This window comes from Sycon ciliatum, chromosome 1 (genome assembly GCF_964019385.1).
Source record: "Sycon ciliatum chromosome 1, ocSycCili1.1, whole genome shotgun sequence".
Lineage (NCBI taxonomy): Eukaryota > Metazoa > Porifera > Calcarea > Leucosolenida > Sycettidae > Sycon > Sycon ciliatum.
This window is the reverse complement of record NC_088643.1, coordinates 55,739,209-55,758,827: the sequence shown is the minus strand read 5'-3', so window position 1 is coordinate 55,758,827 and position 19,619 is coordinate 55,739,209. Positions and strand designations below refer to the sequence as shown.

Genomic DNA, 19,619 nt, shown 5'->3' with positions numbered 1-19,619 from the left:
TATGCTGATGGCTGCTCAGCAAGGACACGTGTCAGGATGGAGTTTTTGCTGCCTCTCATGACGTTAGCCCCGTCGCTGCAGAAGCACAACACGTTGTCCCACGGTATGGCATCTTCCGTAAAGGCCTCAGCTAGCGCACTGAAGATGTTGTCGGCATTCGGGGCGCTGACCGTCTTGGTTACATAGTGGTACGTTTTCGTCTCGTTGCGGCAAATACGGACAGCGAATGCCACTTGCTCCATCACGAATATGTCAGCAGACTCGTCAGCCAGAATAGAGAATGGATTTTCCTTCATCCAAGTAACAAGCTGGCTGTGGTAGGTGTTGACAATCACCTCGACTGCTGCACTAGTTTTTGTGCGGGCGGCTTTCATACGCTGTGCAATAGCCGAATCTGGGCATACCTTTCCGAACAGTTGACTCAAATGGTCAGCCGTCGTGAAAGGAAGTCTGTGTTCCGCAATGAAAAAGGCCATTGACAGCTCACCGTCAGTCACCGCTTGCGACATAGCAGAGGCCTGTGACACTGTAGCAGAAAGACTGGGTTGCGTCTTCGCAGACTCTGCTCGCTTCTGATGAGCCACCGATTTTCCATGGCGCTCCAAGTCATATGCTCCTCCATTCCCAAACTCCAAGTCTTTCTGGCATATTTTGCAGAAGGCTTTTCCATCCGCGCGTTTTGATTTGGTCAGCCAATCTTTCAGGACAGGGTTCTCCTCCCAGGCAGCTTGATAGCTCACACAACGCCGTTTCTTTTTGCCAGCGGGTACAGCAGCCACAGACTGTGTTTCAACTGCTTCAGTTTCACTTGAATCCGAGTCAGACAACGAATCAGACACTTCAATCCTTCTCTTCGTAGCTGCGGGTGGACGAGGTACGGAACCATCATCAGAGCAAGCGGAAAGATCGTCGTCACACACCAGAAACGGCTCCTCCGCACGACTCTCATCCGAAGACGATGTTTTGTCCTCGAACCAAGGCCTTCACGGAGGCGTTGAAGGCGGCGAATCCGACACTATCAGCTGGAAATCCTCGGAGTCTGAGTGATAGTCAGACGACATTGTGAACGATGAAAAGTTAGTTTAAATAACTAGTAACTACTACTTCAACTACCACCAGAAGTCGAGAAGAAGATCAACCGTCCTACTCCCCATGCGATGGGCTTAAGTCCAAGCTTCAGCTGCTTGTAGTTGTTGATTAGCGCCCAGTAGGTGCTCACTTCACCAAATGCCCACTCCACCGTTTGACGCGCGGAATTCATGGCCGTGTTGAACTCACGTTGTTGTGGAGTTATATTCCCACCAAGATACCCCTTCTGGATAAATTGGCTGAAAGGATATGCTGGATCACCGTACAGTGCATAGCACCGGCCATCGGGAAGGCGCATGTTGTTTTGAAGCGTCTCCAGGAGATGGCTTTCTGCTAAGACTCCTGCATCGTGACTGCGGCCTTCTACATGGCCAAATAGATGGGTGATTAGTCCATCCGGTGTGGTCACTGCTTGACATTTTAATGCATGGACGCGCTTGTGCCCGTTGTAAAATGTGCGCTGATTATGCCCGGGACGGCACATGGGGCGGACTGTGCCGTCAATGAATCCCCAGATGAGCATATCTACACCAGTTTTCCGTTGGATAGCGTCGCTGTAGGACTGCAATGTAGCTGGGGTGAGGCATCCTTGGTCGAAAGGGTTTTCGATCACGTGACTCCACCGGTTCCATATCCATAGCAGTGTCGTATTAAATATCCGACTTATATCTTCTTCGTACCGCCCAAACTCCTCAGCCAGATCTACCAATCGGCAAGGAAATGCCAATCGCCTCAACACAACCAGTAGACCATCCATCCCTGTCCACGTGATCCTAATGACGCCTCTCATAGTCTGAGGCATACGCAAAGCATCGCACGATTCGTGTAACTCCGCCTTGACAAATCTAAATCGGAGCATACAAGCGTCATCTGGCAAAGATCGTATGCAAAGACGCGGAGGGAGTCTCCTCCTTTCGATGTTCAACTGGCAATCATCCCTCCAACGCAAGGATCAGCAAAAGCAGCTTATCCTTATCCAGTAGACCGTTGTCATAGGCAAAGAGCAAAATTGCCAACGTCTGATCAAACTCTTCAGCCATGCCCAACTCGTGCAGATAACGCTGTTTGCAAAACTCATACACTGGGAGTAGTCGAGGCAGATATATGTTGCGATATGTTGTAGTCGAAGTAAGTCTCACTACAAAAAATATACGTCCTCCCCTTTGAGTGTTTGGAGATGAAGTTTTCAAGCACTTCATGAGAACACGGGGTCATGTACATGTACATGTACATGTACTTGGTACTGCGAGCGCGAAAGTGGTTGATCCAGGATCCAGGCAGGACACTGGGTCATGTACTCTTGGTACGTGATCGAACCAGACACGTATTAGAATGCATACTACGAAAAAGTTCACACGTAACGTTGTGCGCAACCTCACAGTTCACGAATATTCGTTAAAACCTTTTTCGGTAAAAAGTTTCGTCACGACGCTACGAATTTTCGTTGTGCGCAACCTTTCTAATGATCGTTGATCCAGTGGCATTGGCAGTACATGTACTGCAGTTGCAAAGCTGCCTGGCGCCTGTAGCAACCGCTGTTGCTACAGCTCATCCCGTACACCGTACATACTCTAAGTGCATGCAAGCACGCGTGCATTTTACAGCTACATGTACATGTACGGTGACCGGCCAAACGCGACCTGGAAGCGCCGAATTAAAGCTGTGTTCACAACTGGCGCGTGTACGCGGTACGCGTGCGGTTCATGTGTGCCCGAACGCGCTCTCAGGCTTTCACAAAAAAACAGCAATCCGAGTCGTATTTAGCACGTGCGACACCTTCGAGTACTAATTTTTTTACCCCGTCAGTCAAAGTGACTGGCATGTACGCTGGTACGCGCCTGATACGCGCTGAAAATTCCAACATGTTGGAATTTCCATTTCGGCGCGTTTCTGTACGCATGGCGCCCCAAAAGCCAGCAAAAATACGCACAAACTCGTGGTTTCACGCGTACACGTGCCAGTTGTGAACACAGCTTAATGGCCAACTGGACTAAAAAGCGCTCAAAATAAAATAGTCGGTTGTCCCTCTTTGGGAACAAAATCGGTCGGTTTGTCGGACAGGCGATCAAAAATCGGACGATTTCCGAAGAATCGGAGCAAGTGGCAGCCCTGATGTTGGCGCTTGGTTTTGTCCATTTAGAATTGCAATTGCATTCGGATGATTTCAACTACACGTACTGTGTGTGTGTGTGTGTGTGTGTGTGTGTCTCTCTCTCTCTCTCTCTCTCTCTCTCTCTCTCTCTCTCTCTCTCTCTCTCTCTCTCTCTCTCTCTCTCTCTCTCTCTCTCTCTCTCTCTCTCTCTCTCATCTCTCTCTCTCTCATCTCTCTCTCTCTCTCTCTCTCTCTCTCTCTCTCTCTCTCTCTCTCTCTCTCTCTCTCTCTCTCTCTCTCTATCTATCTATCTATCTATCTATCTATCGATCTGTTTTATTCTCTTGCCTTCTCTTTGCGATGTCATCTAAGAGCAGTTGTCAAGCAGCCAGAGGGAGATGACGCTGCGACAACAAAAGGTGGGCATTGCTCCAAGTCCGGGTAATGTTTTGTAATGGTGTTTAGTTCAGGTGGATCAAGCCGAGGCGAGGGCCACTGGTAGTGTTAGAGCACAACATGGCATTCCAGTTCCCAGGTGTCCGGTGTTTGTGTCTTACAATGTACTTTGTGTAGTAGAATGTAATAGATGATATGCCAAATAACGTGCAACTAGACTTGAGAGGGCATTGCACACAAGTTGCATACAAATTATACTACAATGTGTACACGGTAGGCCCTGAGCTCTGCAGGAATACAAGTCACAGGTAACCGTAGAACTTTGTACTTTGAAGTATGCAACTACTCTGCAATGCCCTCTCAAGTCTAGTTGCATGTTATTTGGCATATCATCTATTACTTTCTCACTCGTCATGTCCTAGGTTCACTCTCCCGTCTCTACTCATATCTTTGCTGTTCTTCTAGCAGACTGTCAGCAAGAGAAAGAAGAGGAGGCCAGAGATTACTTCAATCTGGACTCGTCTTCTGACAATGAGGATGATGGTGCACCGTACTCGACTGCTTCTTCAGCACATCTGTAAGTGTATGTCAGCAAGCGGAGTGTTGTCAGCTAGGGCACGTTCGATTCCATGAGCCCCGAATTTGGATTCGCCAAATTGTTTGTTTGTTTGTACGAATCTGGATCTCGGTCGCACGGATCTGGATCCGGCCAACCCACCTCTAATTCTGTTTCACACTGGAGGAATGGCGCATGGCAGTTCATGTTGTCCAGAGGCCGAGCACCCCTGGTAATTTTGCTATTTTTACTAAACTAAGCACATTTGTGTGTGCGTGCATGCATGTTTGTGTGTGTGTGTGTGTGTGTGTGTGTGTGTGTGTGTGTGTGTGTGTGTGTGTGTACGCACATCTGTTTTATTTCATCCTTTTCTTCCTGCCATATGCCGGTATTTTTTGTGCAGTGATTCCAACTTTGCGGATAACGCGTGCGCAGTGACTGGGGCTGCTCTCACAGACACTGCCGTCTCTCTGACCCAAGACCAGTGAGTACATATAGTTACGAACACTATACACATGTACGTCACAGTCTGCCATCAAGATAATCTTAATATATTTTCAACGAGTTTGTTGGCCAATTTCCGCAGGATACGTGATGCCAGGGTTGTAGCCAGAGTGACACAGCGTGATGCTGCTCCCCCACGTCACGTTTCATTGCCCCCTTTCCAAGTGGGAATGTCCAGTAGGAATGATGTAGAAACACATGGTACAAAGGGAGAGAGTTGTATGTGTGTGTGTATGTACCATGTGTGTGTGTGTGTGTGTGTGTTTGTGTACGTGCATGGGTGTGCATGTGTGTGTATGTGTCATGACGTGTGAACTACCTGTGTGTTCAGATTGGCCGACGGTCAGCGCTGTCTAACCCTACCCGAGGACAAGGACAGACAGTGGAGCTACAGTAAGCATAAGTGGTCGCAGGCGGGCAGCAGCCTCTCCACCTACAAGTGGTGAGTGGTGCGTGCACGGTTTACTACATGAGTTGTCACATCAACAGCCATAATCCCAACCAGGTCTTTTAGTACTGCATCGAGGAATGTACAGACATGCGTGTGCGTAAGTGACAATGGTTTTGTTTGTGTTATATTGAAAGCTAGACGAGTAGTTGTACGTGGCCGCATATCTTTCCGGTCCCTCGCCCATTCTCTGAAATCACTATGTCAGTGACAGTTCAGTCTAATGTTGATTCTTCTTTCTCCATGCAGTTGGAAGTGCAATCGTGTGGGCCACCTTCCCCAAGACTGCGTGTCCACGTGCAACATCCCATCAGGTACTGCCTCATGTTTTGTATTGTATGTGAACGTGTGTTTGCGTGCCCGCGTGTTATTCACCGTTCAAAGCTCTGTTCTCCGTGACTGGAACGCTGGTGGTCCTTTCAGCACCTGCCATCATCTGCAAATGGGCATAATGTTGTTGCATGTGTGTGTGTGTGTATGTGTGCATGCCTGTCTGTCTGTCTGTCTATATACCGTGTAAGCAGTGATCAAACACGGACGTAGGGTTAGAAGAAACTTGCCCTCACGGTTGTTTCTGCTTTGTGCCCCCTGACGTTAGTGTGTGTTGATTGGTGCATCGTATTGTGTGTTTGATGCTTGTGAAAATTGCTTGCCAATCTGTGCTGCAGCTCATCCTTCAATGCCAGGTGTCTTCACACAGGAGAAGGTATGTCTACAGAGTAGACTTCATGTCGTTGTAACGCACGTGTTTCTGTGTGTGTGTGTGTGTGTGTGTGTAGGGTAGGGGGGGGGGGGGGGGGGGGTGCATCATGCGCATTCATCTGGCTGTGCACACAAAAATATTATATTGCCACACTGGTGAGAACATCATGGAATGCACTAGAAAACCAGATATCACACGGTGCTGCGTCCTGGCTTGCAGAGACAAAATGAGAAGATAACATGGTCAGGTAGCTAATCCAAAGCTGTGCTACATAGATCTGAATGACATGTGTGCACAGAAAACAAAACAAGTCGCAAAGAGGGATGTGGCTGGCTGGGCAATCCGAACCGACACGTGTACATGACAACTGCTGAAAACTAAGGAGCAAGAGCGTGCACAATACCAAACCGCACTCAGTATGATCAAAAACACAACAATTTTACTGATAGTGATGGCAAAGTAGAAGCATAATTATGCAACAAAATCTGAACAGCCTCAGTGCCATCACTGGCTACGCTGACAATGGTCGCGGAAAGAATAACTTATACGGCAGGAGACTGCACCGCACCTGCTGGAAGAGGTGGGTTGGTGTTGTAGAATACTGGGCAACCGCTTCGGCTTGTATGCCCTTCACTCCACCGACGCACATTGCGATGTCCAGTGCCGATCCAGGCAGGTGTGGAGCATCGTCGCTGCTGCCGCCGCTGTTGGTGCTGCTGAGCCAAAGCAGAAGTTACTGGGCCGATAGCAGCAATGGGCGCTGTAGTCGCTGCAGCCTGCGTCTCAACTGGAGGTGGCAGCAGCTTCAAGCGGCGATCAAGTGGCACCAAGCGATCATACATTTCAACAAGGTGTGCCATCTTCTCCTTGTTGACAGCGGGGCACTGGTCGGCATCCATGTAGCTCTCGATGTCTCTGCTGACTAAACTGACATGCTCAGGAGCCTGGACGACATCTACGACGGCATACTCCCCATCGTAGCATGCTGGCCGAGTAAGAAGCTGAGGCTTTGCAGCACCCTCACCTTCCGGAATCTTCCACATGAAATCGTGGATGGTGTTGATGTGTGGAACGGCTCGGTAGCACAGGGATAGCTTGGCTTTCCACATCATGACAGCATCGCCGTCCATCCAGTATGCCACACCGTATTGTGCAGCTAAGGCCATGATGTCATCCATGAGGAAGACGTCATCGCGATAGAATGAATGGGCAATGTGCGCGAACAGCTCATCAGGGCTGAACTTGGTGTGGCCAGGGATCATATACAGCATGCGGCAGCTCCGGAAATGGCCACTTGCCACCAACTCACCAGTCCACGCAACCGTGTACTGGTTCTTGTCGACCTTTGCGCTGTCCATCACGAAGATGACGTGTTGGACCCACGATGGTATCACATTGGCCTGAACGTGGTCCAGGAAAGTGATGGTGTGGTCAGCACACTTCGAGCCTGCTGCTCCTTCATGGAAAAGGTAGAAGTAGGCGCTGGGATTTGTGTGACAGACGACACCAGAGTTGTCACAACACAGCTTCTGCTTGAAGTAGGTTGAACCGGGCTGAGCTGAGTATCCCCAATGCGGCAACAGCTTCCCTTGCTGGTAGTCAGCATTGATTACACAGACGTAGTTGGCTTTCAGATGTGCCAGCCTCTCCTTGTCGACGGCGCTCAGATTCGGTTGCGACTGCAGGGGTAAAATACGAAGCACATAAACTCACAGAGCTAACTGCATCTCCCATAAATCAATTTCTTGCAGACTGCATCAAACTACGATTACGGATACATGCACACCAAGAATTACCCTTCACAAAGGCTGAAGAAACAAAGTAGGCTGGCATAATTCAAACCATTACACATGTATCCCTCAGTTGGCTGCAGGACTCAAGCTCTATGCAGCAATACGACTTTATTTCAAAGTTGATTGCTTACCTGTAGCTCGTGGATTGCCTTCCATTGATACAGGCTTTTCTGGCGGCACTGCTTGTACTCGAGGATGCTGGCTTGGGCGACTTGCTTGTGTTCCTCTGCCAGTTTGCCGTAGCTTTCAGCGAGATCCTTCTGGGTGCGGATATCATCTGGATTGGCGTCGCCAGACTCCTGCAGCCGGCTCATGGTCGTCTTAGCCCTGCTCACCTGCTCACTGTACTCTGTGCAGAGGTCGCAGTAGTCCGCCTTCGGTGGACAGATTCTGGTGCTCGGCCGTTCTGCTTTCAGCCACTGCTGGGCAGCAAAGTTGGAGCATGTTGGTAGACTGGCTGCTTCCTGGGAGGCGTTGAAGGATCCAACAACTGACCGAGAGAATTTCTTCTCATACTGAGCATCCTTCTTGTCTGGTGATCGAAAGCTGTTGTACTGTGCGTCGAAATAATACTCAACTGAAGAGCTGCCTGCTCTCCGACCGTTCGACGCACGCGACATATCAACGAACTCCACGAACCGCTCCTTGACTTCAGACTTGTTGAAGTTAGAGGATTTGCTGGCTAGGTTGTGCTTCGTTGGTGCCTCGCCTCTCTTCACCTTCCGCACTCTGGCCAACTGCTGCTTGCTGACTCCGAGGACAGCAATGATGCATGATTGGCAGTATAGGTAGTTAGTTACCTGTGCATCAAAAATATCCCCGATGAGCCACTCGTTCTGGGTCTTCACACTGCGATAGGTGTGCTCCGCACCAGACGCTGCCTTGTACCGTTTGCGTTTTTTCAGAGCCGTTCCAGTCGCAACCATAGACTTGAAGGACTCGACATGTGCCTCCAGAACAGCTCGGCAAACACACTCGGCATCGGCATCAGTGTCATCAAATCCCCAAGCCGCCTTGTACGGCTGTCGGGCTTTTCCAGCTTGGAAACGCTGCTTCGATCTGGCATGAACTCGCTTCCCCTGACCTCCTCCGATGGGCGCAGCATCTCCCGCGTCCGAATCATCTGAAGTTTCGGCCGGTTCAGAATCGAGCGATGATAGTTCAGAATCAGGAGGGCCATCTGACGAAACTTCGTCCGAAGCAGAGTCACCCGATTCGTTGCGGACCCATCACTAAAATTCACCGTCACTTCCAATGCGGCCTCCATGAAACCACTTTCGAAACGTCAGACACCTGGAAATCACCTTCTAACCGCGCTCACTGCCAAAGCCAAAATAAAACTCTCCAAAGGAAACAACGGTCTCCGTAGGTGACAGCCCTATGCTCCTGTGTCAGGTCATCACATCGCCATGCCTTGGCCGATTTCGTTCAAATTTGCATGCGCTGCTTCAGTGCTAGTGCAGCAAGCTACGCATGCAAATTCCCTGTCACATGCGCCTTTGGCGGCGGCGCGGCTCGCTTGTCAAAGTTCAATCACGGCTTTCTCAAAACCGATTTTCAGGCCAAGGTTCCGTTTTTACCCTGCCTGCTCACATTTGCTACTCCTTGCATTCTCGCTCTTTACCACGCTGCAGAAAGAGGGTCAACAGATCTACTCCAAGCTACTCCGAGATTACTACGGACGGTAAGGACATTCGAAACTAAATGGTAGTTGTATGATATCTGTCGGCATGGCTAATGGTATTGTGCTGTACGTCGCTTGAGACACTTGTAATACGCAACAGCTGCCACAGTAGCCACCATCCACCGCCAATGGTCATTTTCACGGGCACTTGCCTTCCTGTGCATGATCTTTTGTAGCGATTTTCCTAACTGGGTGTTCCTGGTTAGATCAAACGGACGTCAGCATGTGCACAACCAGGAGTGACTGTTGTATAAACATTACGCTGGTCTTTGTCTTGCTTGCTGTGCGTTTCAACCAACAGGTGCCGCCAACTACAGCGGAAAGGCAACTTGTCATGTGCCGAATGCGGTGCTTGCAGTAACCTGGCTAACTGCCTAGACTGTGGGTAGGTGATGACTCTCTAACTCAAAGGGCCTTTATATGGGAGAAGACTCATTTACCTGACTGGCCAGTAGTGTATGGATTGTTTTAGTATAGTAACAGACTAACAGAAACTAGGCCAGACCTGTCTCCATGGGGGGGGGGGGTCAGTGAAGTCCCCTGCATACTTTGAAATTTTATTCCCGTAGCTATGCAAAAGATGTTAACTTCGTAACGTCTCGCGCCAGGGTCCACACAGCTTTAATTCCGTTTGTTTGGTTTTGTTTGTTTGTCACACACACGCACACATACATGTCCCGTACCGTACCATCAAACGCATCCCGTATGTGTTAGTCTACTGTTAGATGACTTGCACAAAGATTGTCTGGGTTCGAGACGGGGCAAGTGGTCCGCGAGGTCGACCTTCTCAGCTCTGACCTTTGAGACTTTCGCCTTTTTCAATTAGTTGGTTTTGCTTGACGAACCGTGACACAGTTCACTTTTCGGCAAGTGTTGCTTTGTTTGGTTGTATCGCCATGCCAAAGCATGACTACTGTTGCGTTCCTGAGTGCACCAGTCGACGAGAGAAGGAGCCGAGCCTCTCGTTCCATACGTTCCCTTCCGAACCCGGACGGAGAAAGAAATGAATTCATGCTATACGTCGAGAAGAAAAGGAGGGAGTTTTTGTGTCACGGGATTCGGCTGCACGGGGTTTCTCTACTACAACATCCATGACTGGACGAGACTCTGTGCTTCGCTTGCGAGGACCCCAGCTCTGTGGTAGGGATGTTCTGCTCACCGCCTCAGACTCTGCTGCTACTTGTGTGCTGCTACTGTAAGTCTGAAGGACTAGGAGTCCAGCGAGCACATGTGAACACAGTCCGCCACAACCTCCGGCCATATCCAACATATGTCATTTGCTCGTCATGTTCCTTTCCTATTAACTTCTGGTCGTACCGAGTTGACTTTTTCTGAGTAGCCCAGCATTTAGTTCTCACATAGCATTCAGTGTCTGTCGGAGTGCTCCAGCATACAGCAACATTATGCACATAGCCACCGAAAAACAGTGCTTCTGCCCTGTCCAGGGGTCTTCGAACCAACACATCATCAGGCTGTTCCGACATTTCGCTGGTCGGACAACGGGCTGCTTTTTCGGACTCCATGAGGTGGCCAAATATCGTTGAAGATGTCACAACAGGGAAAGATGACGGTTCGAATGACCATGCCTCGTCGCCCTTCCCTGCTTGTTCTGTTGTCGAAGGCTTACTGGCAGCGGCATCTTTGTTGTCCTTGTAGAAAAGAGCACTGAGAAAGAGAATACCAGACAGAAAAAGAAGCCAAACACCGTTATTTAGTATTGTTTACTCGAGCGATTCTTGTTTCAACTATAGTTTACTTTGCACTTGCCGTTCGAGAAGAGCCGCTTTCCGTCCTGTAAGTACAGCCCCATGCTTGGTAAGGAAACGCTTTAGGCCAGCAACCTTCCATGAAGGATTGGGCAAGCTGGAGTTATCATGTTCTTCACCACAGGAAGAGCTCTTCGCTTCCGGTTCCGCCATACTCGTCGCCGAACTACCGGTAACCGCATTGCCGAAAAATGACTTTCCCATCGATTGCTATCACTAGTTCTCCGAAGGCAACATTCGTCATACTAATACTTGTACAAGTAATGTCTTACCTGTTGTTCATGGGATCCGTTTGACCGTGAAATTCGCGATATGCCACCATGGCCACAACCAGAGTGGCTTTACATAGTACTACAGCTTCAAAGTCACGATGCTTGGTCACGCACGTCTCTCCTTCAGCGAAAGCAACAGCCGCTGCGCTTTCGCGGCAGCAAAATGACTCCCTCTCTCTGGACATCACTCTGCAGCAGGGGCAAGTACACCATCGAGTGTGTCCCACTCGCTGGGCTTCGTCCATATCACCTGGTGCAGGTCCATCATCTTCAACGTGTGCCCCTGCTGCAGCCCGAGTCACCTTAGGAGGACCTTGAGGTTCAAAGCGAAATGGCCCTATCACGGTGGGCACAGAGAACTCGCTCTCCTCTTGGCCCCGCCTTCATCATGCACTGCTTCAAACTCCATCTCGACAGTATGCAAACAAAACTTTCTAAAACTAAAAGCACATTTACAAATTACAGTCAGTGTAGCTATTTTGTTTTCCTTTCTGCTGTTGTGATGGCACTAAGCTAATCAACTCGCACGTCATCATGCCCCACTTCTATATATGGAAGATCTTCTTGATGGAATTTGACATGGTTCCAATCGTCTGATCGACTCGAGACATAGCTCATTGGAATCAGTGGTGGATTCTCCTTCGGATAAGCCAAAGAAAATTTTGGCGTGCAGTGTCCCTTTAATTATGAACAGTGGTTAGTGCGTGGGCGCGGTCCATGGTAGGATATATGGAATGGTAAGATCATGTTCCCTAAACGGAGAACAAGAAAAGGTTGAAAAGGCGTCTCGCTGCCTCGAGAGTCGCCGTGTTCGTGAAAAACATGAAACGAAGGAGCAAAGCAAAGATCTCGTCGGTTGGAGAATCGCCGAATTCATGATAGGATGCGTCGGCAGCAAAATACCGCTGAGCAGGCATCCAGGCGGCTCCAAAGAAAACGCGATGTGAATAGTCATCACCGGTCACAGGAGACTTTGTGATTTACAATGTTTGCATCACTCATCATCCATGTTATTACAATTATTAAATGTAAAAAACATTTCCATCCGTTCCGATAATCATGCATCATGAGCTAGGCAAAAAAGCATAGCGTAGGGCCCTGACCTTTCAAGCTCTCTCGTTTTGAAGAGTCCAGCACAGCTGAGGATACTTCGAAGTAGAATTAATTTTATTCCCGTAGCTATGCAGAAGACGTTACTTCAGTAACGTCTGGCGCTAGCCAGGGTCCACACAGCTTTAATTTGGTGTTTGTTTGTTTGTGTCACGCCTGGCGCTATCCCGTATCTGTCCCGTACCGTACCGTACCAACAAACAAAGCTGGCCACATACAGCTGGCCGCAATATTCAAATAGGGCTTCCAAACGCACGATCGTAACGTGAAGCAACTTGGAAGAATGAGTATGAATGCGGAGTGTATGGGGGAATGCATGTAGGGCGATAGTGCGGGTTTGAATCCCAGGTTATGCCTAAAAAATGGGGAATAGAAAAATTTATAACATCCCTATGCTTTTTTTGCCTAGGTCATCAAGGCGGTAGACGGTGTCGTATTACCCTCGACCGTACCTGTCCCGTACCTGTCCCGTACCGTACCATCAAAGACGGCTGGCCACAATGCATATTCAAATAGGGCTTTCAAACGCAAGATCATAACGTGAAGCAACTTGGAAGAAATAGTATGTATGTGAAGTGTATCGGGGGATGCATGCAGGGCGATAGTGCGGGTTCGAATCCCAGGTTAATTATGTCTTCTTCTTTTTTTTAAAGGAGAAATTTATAAGAATTTATAACATCCCTATGCTTTTTTTGTCTAGGTCATCAAGGCAAAAAGCATAGCGTAGGGCCCTGAGCTTCCAAGCTCTCTCGTTTCACCGTCCAATGGCAGAAGCCAATGCAAAGGAGGGGGCGTTAGCCAGCCAAGGCAAGAGAAGGAAAACGAAAGAAAAAAGAAAGAATGTGTTCCTGCCACATCTACTTGTGTGGGGGCAAGCGGTGGCCATCTTTGCCATGGCAACTCAAGCTTCCTGCCATTCATTCTTAAACTCACTGAGAATGCAGAGTCACTGCTGCTGAAGCATTCATTGTCTTTGGGTTGATTCCCCGGTCTTTACGCCCGCGCGCGTGCGTGTGTGTGTATTTGTGTGTGTTTGTGTGTATGTGTGTAATGTGTGTGTGTGTATGTGTGTAATGCGTGTGTGTATCTGTATGTGCACATGCTTGCTTAGAATGACTTTCTGCGATGGCCGTGGTCACCTGGCATCTCATCTCCTACAGTACACGTCACATCGCAAGCTCTACTCCGGCAAGCTGAAGAGACAGGTATGAACCAGGCCACTGTCAACTGTCAAAACTGTACATGTAGATGGCTGCCAGATTCGAGGGCACCTGCAATGGACGTATGGTGTCATCTGAGTCCTGGATCGTTGTTTCAACTTCTGCAGCGTTTATGCAGCGGGTATTCAGTTAATGCAGCACTCACGGGGTCCGTGCGAAATTTATGCAACGGCCTTGGTCGGTTTCCATCATGCCATGGCATCCTTTGCTTTGGAATGCGATGCCTCAAATTTGAATATTGGCAATCTCAGATCTTCTTCACTGTGCATATTGACGTGTGTGTGTGTGTTTCCAGGTGAAGTGCTGCAAACCGACATGTGAAGTGATGGACGTCAGTGAGCTCTACTGTTGTTCGGCATGCTGGGCGAAAGTATTCGATCGCCACTACTCCATGATCAACGCCACTTGGTGAGTATGCCACTGACTACGGAGGAGAGGGGGGGGGGGGGGGGGGGGCATATTTTGTGTAGGCGAGTACAGTAGTGATAGTAGTGCCCAGGTGGTATAATTTATTATAACTAAAAGTAAATTTCGACCGAACCCAAAGTGTGGAAGTCAATTTTGTGTCCCCTACTTCGGTTTTGGTCGAAATTTAGTTTCAAGGCACAGATAGTGTGGTTTTTAGAACTACGCTGTAGCAAATATGTTCTACATTGTTTTAGAGCTCTGCGGGAAGTATGGTATTCGTTTCCATGTGTACTTTGTCTGATTGTTATGTAGGTCCAGCAAAGGGCTGAGTGCGATCGTGAATGGTCTATGCTGCGAGGAGCACTTCCACTGGTAAGTAGGAGACATTACTACATGATTGTACTACAGTTCAACCTGTGAGTGTCCCAACGTCGCACGCGGAAAGGCCAGCCAGCCAGCTCAGGCCCTGTATACATGTACCGTATTTTCCAGATACCGTACTTGTCAGTGTGACTGCATGCTTTGGCTGCACTCTTTTGGGCGGTAATATGCCAGATGCACACAGTGCAGTTTACTTCAGATATGGCATGCAGGGAATCTACTCTACTGAGTGAGCGGTCCCTGTCAAGACCAGCTTTCTGAACACTGTATATCATTGGATGATTTTGGTATGCGCTGTGTAGCACAGGGTGATTTCCAAGTGCCAGTTTTTTCCATGCGTTCATTGTATAATGTAGTCGAACAGGTGTATATCCGCTGCTCCCTATGTCTGATGGATGCTTAACGAAGGGGTCGTTTTGTGTGGTTGTGTTCATCTAGGCATCGCATGAACTGTGAAACGTCCACATCGGAACAGCCGTTCTCAATGTCTTCGCTCCGCGAACATGCACACCCAGCAGGTACCATCAGTGAGTTTCTGTTCTGAGCTGGCCGAGTGTGCGGTACTGTGTGGTGTTGGGTTTGTCAGTGATCTACCCGCGGTGGCATGTCTTCCTTCAAACAGTCTCCTTTCCAGATCAACTGCTTTCACGTCTATTCCGGCTGACATCGTACTGTGGCGGAGACGCAGCGTAACTGCAACACATGTCGTTAGCAGTGTGGTATGAAGACCATTCTTTATTTGCTTTCGAAATACGCATTTGCGTTGCTGTGAGCAGCTTGCTCTCCCACTTCCCTTCAGCTGTACATCACCATTGCTACACACCAATGCATAGCGCAGTGGCATAATATTTCAAGTTCCTCTCCGTCATGCAACATCCCTCCATTATCATAATAATATTATTCTAGATTCTTCTTTAAAATTCTACGGTTTATGCATCAGAGCACAGCTTGGCATCCGTTTGGCTTGGAAATGCAGTTCGCATTGCCTTTTATTTCTTAGTAGCGTAAAACCCAATTGAGCAGGCATGAAAGTGATTTAAAAAGTGCCGCACACGCAATTAGCGCCGTATGAGCTGCCGCAAGGCACAGCGGTAGAACTGAACAGGCTTTGACGCTATCAACAAAACTAACTGGAACAGTAATTTGTACTACCGTACTCAATGTGACAAGCTTTGCACAGCTGACAGCATACATGTTTTCTCTCCACCAATTGCTAGTACTAAACGCAAACTAAATTGCCTTGAGTAACCCTGTGGATAGATCATGGTACTCGGTAGGAAATCGTTACCGTGAAAGGTATGTGGATAGGTATGTGGATAGGGCCATTGGTGGTTACATAAATAGGGAGCTAAAAAATAAATAGTCTATTTCAGAGGGTTGGAATGCTTTTCACAGCAGGGACTGGTGGTGTCTTCTTTGGAGCTGCAGGTCATGGGTGGGCACTGCAGACAAGCCGGTCGCCGGGAGATGAACAGTGTTGAGCTGACGTCAGCGGTTTTGTCACGCACGCAGCGTCAAACCGGTGTGTATCGCAGCAGCTGCCGTTGGCTGGTTGGAAGATAGGACTCTCGCAGACAAGCGCGGTGTGGCCTTGTCTGCTGCTGCTGCCAGTGGAGCGCTCCTACCGATGCACCGTCTACGTCTACATGAAGTGGTAGTAGATTAATGGTAGTGCCTTCAGTAGTGCATATCAGTTCATAAGTTATTTTGGTGCATGGCAAGGGTTCGTTACACGGTTGTTATTCTCCCGGCTAAATCTTGAATGATGTTAGGATGGGGTTGATGTGCTTTTCGGTCCTTGCCACTTTGGTCCACGTCAAGTGCCTCTACGTAATCGCGCACGTAGGACGGCGTTCCCCGTGGGTCATGGACCGGTGCTGCGTTATCGGCATTGTGTGCCGGCGGCAATGGTCGCTTCCAGAAATTCCGTTGCGAGTCGGGCAGAGGGTGGACACGATTGAGACGCTCCTCTTCGCGCACCCACTCGCGCAGCTCCTCGTCGAAGACATCGCAAACCGGCGCTTTCCGGTAATCTGCTTCGGAGTTGATGAACTGGAGCTTGGAGGCCATAGTTGCTGGTAACACTACCTGCAAGCACAGCGGGTGGATGTGAGGAACATCAGCAATGGAGACACACACACACACACACATGGCACATGGACTAGCCACTACCTATGATTCAGCCACATATTTTCCCGTGTGCTTCACGTTACTTAGTCACACACTAGTTTAGCGGGGTCTGCTATGTGTAGGGGTCTGGCACGCAGAATCCACTGTTACCATCTCGTCTGCCTTCGGACATCATCCTGTGCACTTCTGAAGTTTCTCAAGACCCTTCTTGACGGTTCTTCTACGTGTATTTCTGTCCCCGGGGAAAATTGCGGAAAAAAATCGCAAAAAAACGCGGGGGAAACGCGGCATAATAGAGAGGTTAAGTTTCACGTAAAAGTCTTACGTCCGTGAACTTTTACGTCAAAAAGTGAAAAAACTCACGTAAAATTTGACGTGTTTTACGTGAGTTGACTGTCCCGCACGTAAGTTCATGACGTGAGTTTTTGGAAGTTTCGCTTGGTTATTCCGACCGAATTTGTGTGAGTTTCTGGAATTTTATCGAGTTTGTTGGAAGATTTGATATTTGTGCGAACTAAACCCGAATCCTGCCAGGCAAAATTTCACGTCACGTCGCACGTGTAACTTAACCTCTAAAAATTACACGTAACGTGAGATTTGCACCGCGTTTTGAAAAAGGGCAAAAAACGTGTAACTTAACCTCTCTAATATGGCATAATTTGCGGTGAATTTGCGGTAAATATGCGGTGAATAATATTGATGTGCGGCAATTTTCAGGTAGTATGTAGTGAAATCAATCAGTTACAAGTCTCTGGTGTAAGCACTCGTCATATTTGAGTAAAAAGCCGCCACGATGAGACGTTGCTGACCGAACAGTGTACTGTGTGTACGTGTAGTGCAACAAAAAAGTTCAAAAACGCGGGAAAATCGCGGAAAACGCGGTCTTTTAAAAACTCGCAAAAACGCGGAAAAAAACGCGGCCGCGGAATCGCAATTTTCCCCGGGGACAGGTATTTGCTTGTCGAAAACCATACAAACCTTGTCTTGAGCTGCTAAGATTGTGTGTGTTACATGTAGCATTGATCACAGTCCTGCAAGTAGACTGTGGATTGATGGATATTTCAGTGTCTGGAGACACAGTCAGAAACTGTGGGACCTGGTTCTAAAGACCACCTGGCTTTAACGACCGCTTTTGCTTGCACCGTGGGGTGGTCGCTTAAACCAGGTTTTACTGTACGTGGATTTTGTTGGAAGAAAAAACCATGACATGCAGCATAGACATGCACGGTGTAAGTGCAGCAGTGTACACAGTACGTACCTTGATTGCAGCCCAGGCGTAGCGCATCAGATAGCCGGCGTTGAGCGTGACGACCGTGCCAAGCCGTTCGGGATAGTGGTTGCCGATGATGGCGGTGACGGCGGAGGCAATGCGCGGGTTGCACGCCGCCAGCGTCATCCCCGTGCAGTCGAGAACGACCACCCACTGCTCCGGCACGTGGTGATGGCGACCAGTTTGGGAGGAGGACGACGACGCGGCGCTATGATTGCTCAGCGTGTCATCCTGTGCTGCTGCTGGCTCCTCCACGTCCTGCACGCTGGCATTCTGCTGCTTGGTGTGAAAGCGATGCTGCATGGAACGTACGCCGTTCTCCAGCAGGAAGACCATGTGGCGCACGCTTTCTTCGGCCGAGAACGAGTTTGACGCACATTGAACAAACGATGTGTACAAGACGGTGCGCCCAGCACGGTCAAAGCCGATCTGTAAAGTGAAATTCGGAAAGCGCAAAGATGATCGTTTGAACTTAAAACAAGACGGTTAACTGAGGTAATAGGCTATATAGCACTTCAAGTTAGATTTCAGCAAGGAATTCACTTATGCACTGCGACAACTCTCATGCCCATATGTGTGTGCACTCCCCCCCCCCCCCCCCCCCACACACACGCACACACACACATGCACACGCTCACCTGCCGCATACTGTGCTGTCCCGGCGTTTCTAGGCAGAACTCACACGTCCACGTCTCCGGCTTGACGTCAGCTCTCCACCGCAACGTCTTCATCAAATGTGTCTGCGCTTGCTCCAGTGACCACTTATAACCTGCGTGTGCCGGCAATGGTCAGAGTGCAATGGAGCACATACACACACACATGTACGTGTGCACGCACACACACCCACACACATGTGCGCACAGGCACGCATAAGCACATACGTGCGCGTGCACACACACACACACACACACACACGTACTTTTGCTTAGTACCAGTGCATGTACATGTACCTGCTGATTTCCATGTTGAATGTCTCAGTACATGTGACCTGGAACACGAAATCTGAAGAAGCCATCATCGTGGCGTGGTGTTTGAACAGCAAGTGAACAAGTACCTCTTTTCTGTATTACTAGTTTTACGGCACTTACTGTATGATTCATCATTCATAGTACATGAGACCAAGAGTCCATAGTATTTTTAAAGACAGTAAATTAAATTGTTATGGATTCTTGGCGTGTTGTATTGTATTGTGAAATAAAGAATACAATACAATACTGAACTCGGATGGTGAGCCAATTTAATTATGGTAAAAAAATTGGCTGTATATGATCTGGTTACGTTGGCGGACGGTTAGTCATAACTCCTGACATTTTGTCTTTCTCCTTTTTTTACAATACAATACGTCGTTTAATAGGAAATTCTTATGTACCTGCCAGATATCGTCTACAGGTCGCGTCATCCAAGAAGTCATCTTCCTCGCCATACTGCTTCTGCACAGCTTCTTTCAATGCAGTAACGAGCTGTTGTTTCTCTAGAGGCAGACGGTTGCATCTGCTGTCCTTGCTCAGTATAGCCGTCATTGCTGGACCAGGACGTATTGGAATTGCTGCGTGTATTTCGGAGTGCAAGATAGGATAGAATCAATGAAATAGGTACATGATTGTACTGTCAAAAGTTTGTGGAGGTCTAGCTACAGTCGCAAACCCAGCCTAGTTGCCTATTCCCGCTAACTAGAGCCACTGCACTGTCATGAGAGCAGCCACGGCGGTAATGAAGACCTCTCCGTGTTGGCCAAACGTTCTGCTTGATATCACCAGATCACAATAATTTTGTTTTATGTTCTGTCTTCTGATGCTG

The 19,619-nt window shown here is 48.7% G+C and overlaps 2 protein-coding genes across 3 annotated transcripts in view; one reads left to right on the top strand and one right to left on the bottom strand.

Annotated features, from left to right (window-relative positions):
* The window catches only part of LOC135804433 (uncharacterized), a 26,942-nt gene extending 11,276 nt beyond the window's left edge, over positions 1-15,666 (top strand). Inside the window, exons 7-18 of one of the 2 annotated variants that reach the window (XM_065318302.1) lie at positions 3,559-3,600; positions 4,043-4,154; positions 4,537-4,617; positions 4,969-5,079; positions 5,335-5,399; positions 5,754-5,791; positions 9,216-9,265; positions 9,567-9,650; positions 13,525-13,618; positions 13,929-14,041; positions 14,354-14,413; positions 14,861-15,666. In XM_065318302.1, coding sequence (XP_065174374.1) covers positions 3,559-3,600; positions 4,043-4,154; positions 4,537-4,617; positions 4,969-5,079; positions 5,335-5,399; positions 5,754-5,791; positions 9,216-9,265; positions 9,567-9,650; positions 13,525-13,618; positions 13,929-14,041; positions 14,354-14,413; positions 14,861-14,966 — 956 coding nt within the window. In that variant the 3' untranslated portion in view covers positions 14,967-15,666. The remainder of the gene's footprint in view (positions 1-3,558; positions 3,601-4,042; positions 4,155-4,536; positions 4,618-4,968; positions 5,080-5,334; positions 5,400-5,753; positions 5,792-9,215; positions 9,266-9,566; positions 9,651-13,524; positions 13,619-13,928; positions 14,042-14,353; positions 14,414-14,860) is intronic. The other variant, XM_065318303.1, reaches the window with a different exon arrangement.
* Positions 15,379-19,619, bottom strand: LOC135804434 (uncharacterized). The gene is made up of 4 exons (XM_065318304.1): positions 19,192-19,619; positions 18,461-18,591; positions 17,811-18,251; positions 15,379-16,510 (listed from the first exon to the last, which is right to left on the bottom strand). Exons 1-4 carry the CDS (start codon positions 19,340-19,342, stop codon positions 16,151-16,153), a joined length of 1,083 nt encoding a protein of 360 aa, XP_065174376.1. The 5' UTR covers positions 19,343-19,619; the 3' UTR covers positions 15,379-16,150.

Bases quoted from the DNA above. Each gene is read 5' to 3' on its own strand.
- LOC135804434 (XM_065318304.1), bottom strand. From the start codon at position 19,342: ATGACGGCTATACTGAGCAAGGACAGCAGATGCAACCGTCTGCCTCTA. The intron at 18,592-19,191 runs GTACATAAGAAT...CGGCACACGCAG, and splicing joins CTGTAGACGATATCTGGCAG to GTTATAAGTGGTCACTGGAG. The intron at 16,511-17,810 runs GTACGTACTGTG...CTGTGCTTGCAG, and splicing joins ACGCCTGGGCTGCAATCAAG to GTAGTGTTACCAGCAACTAT.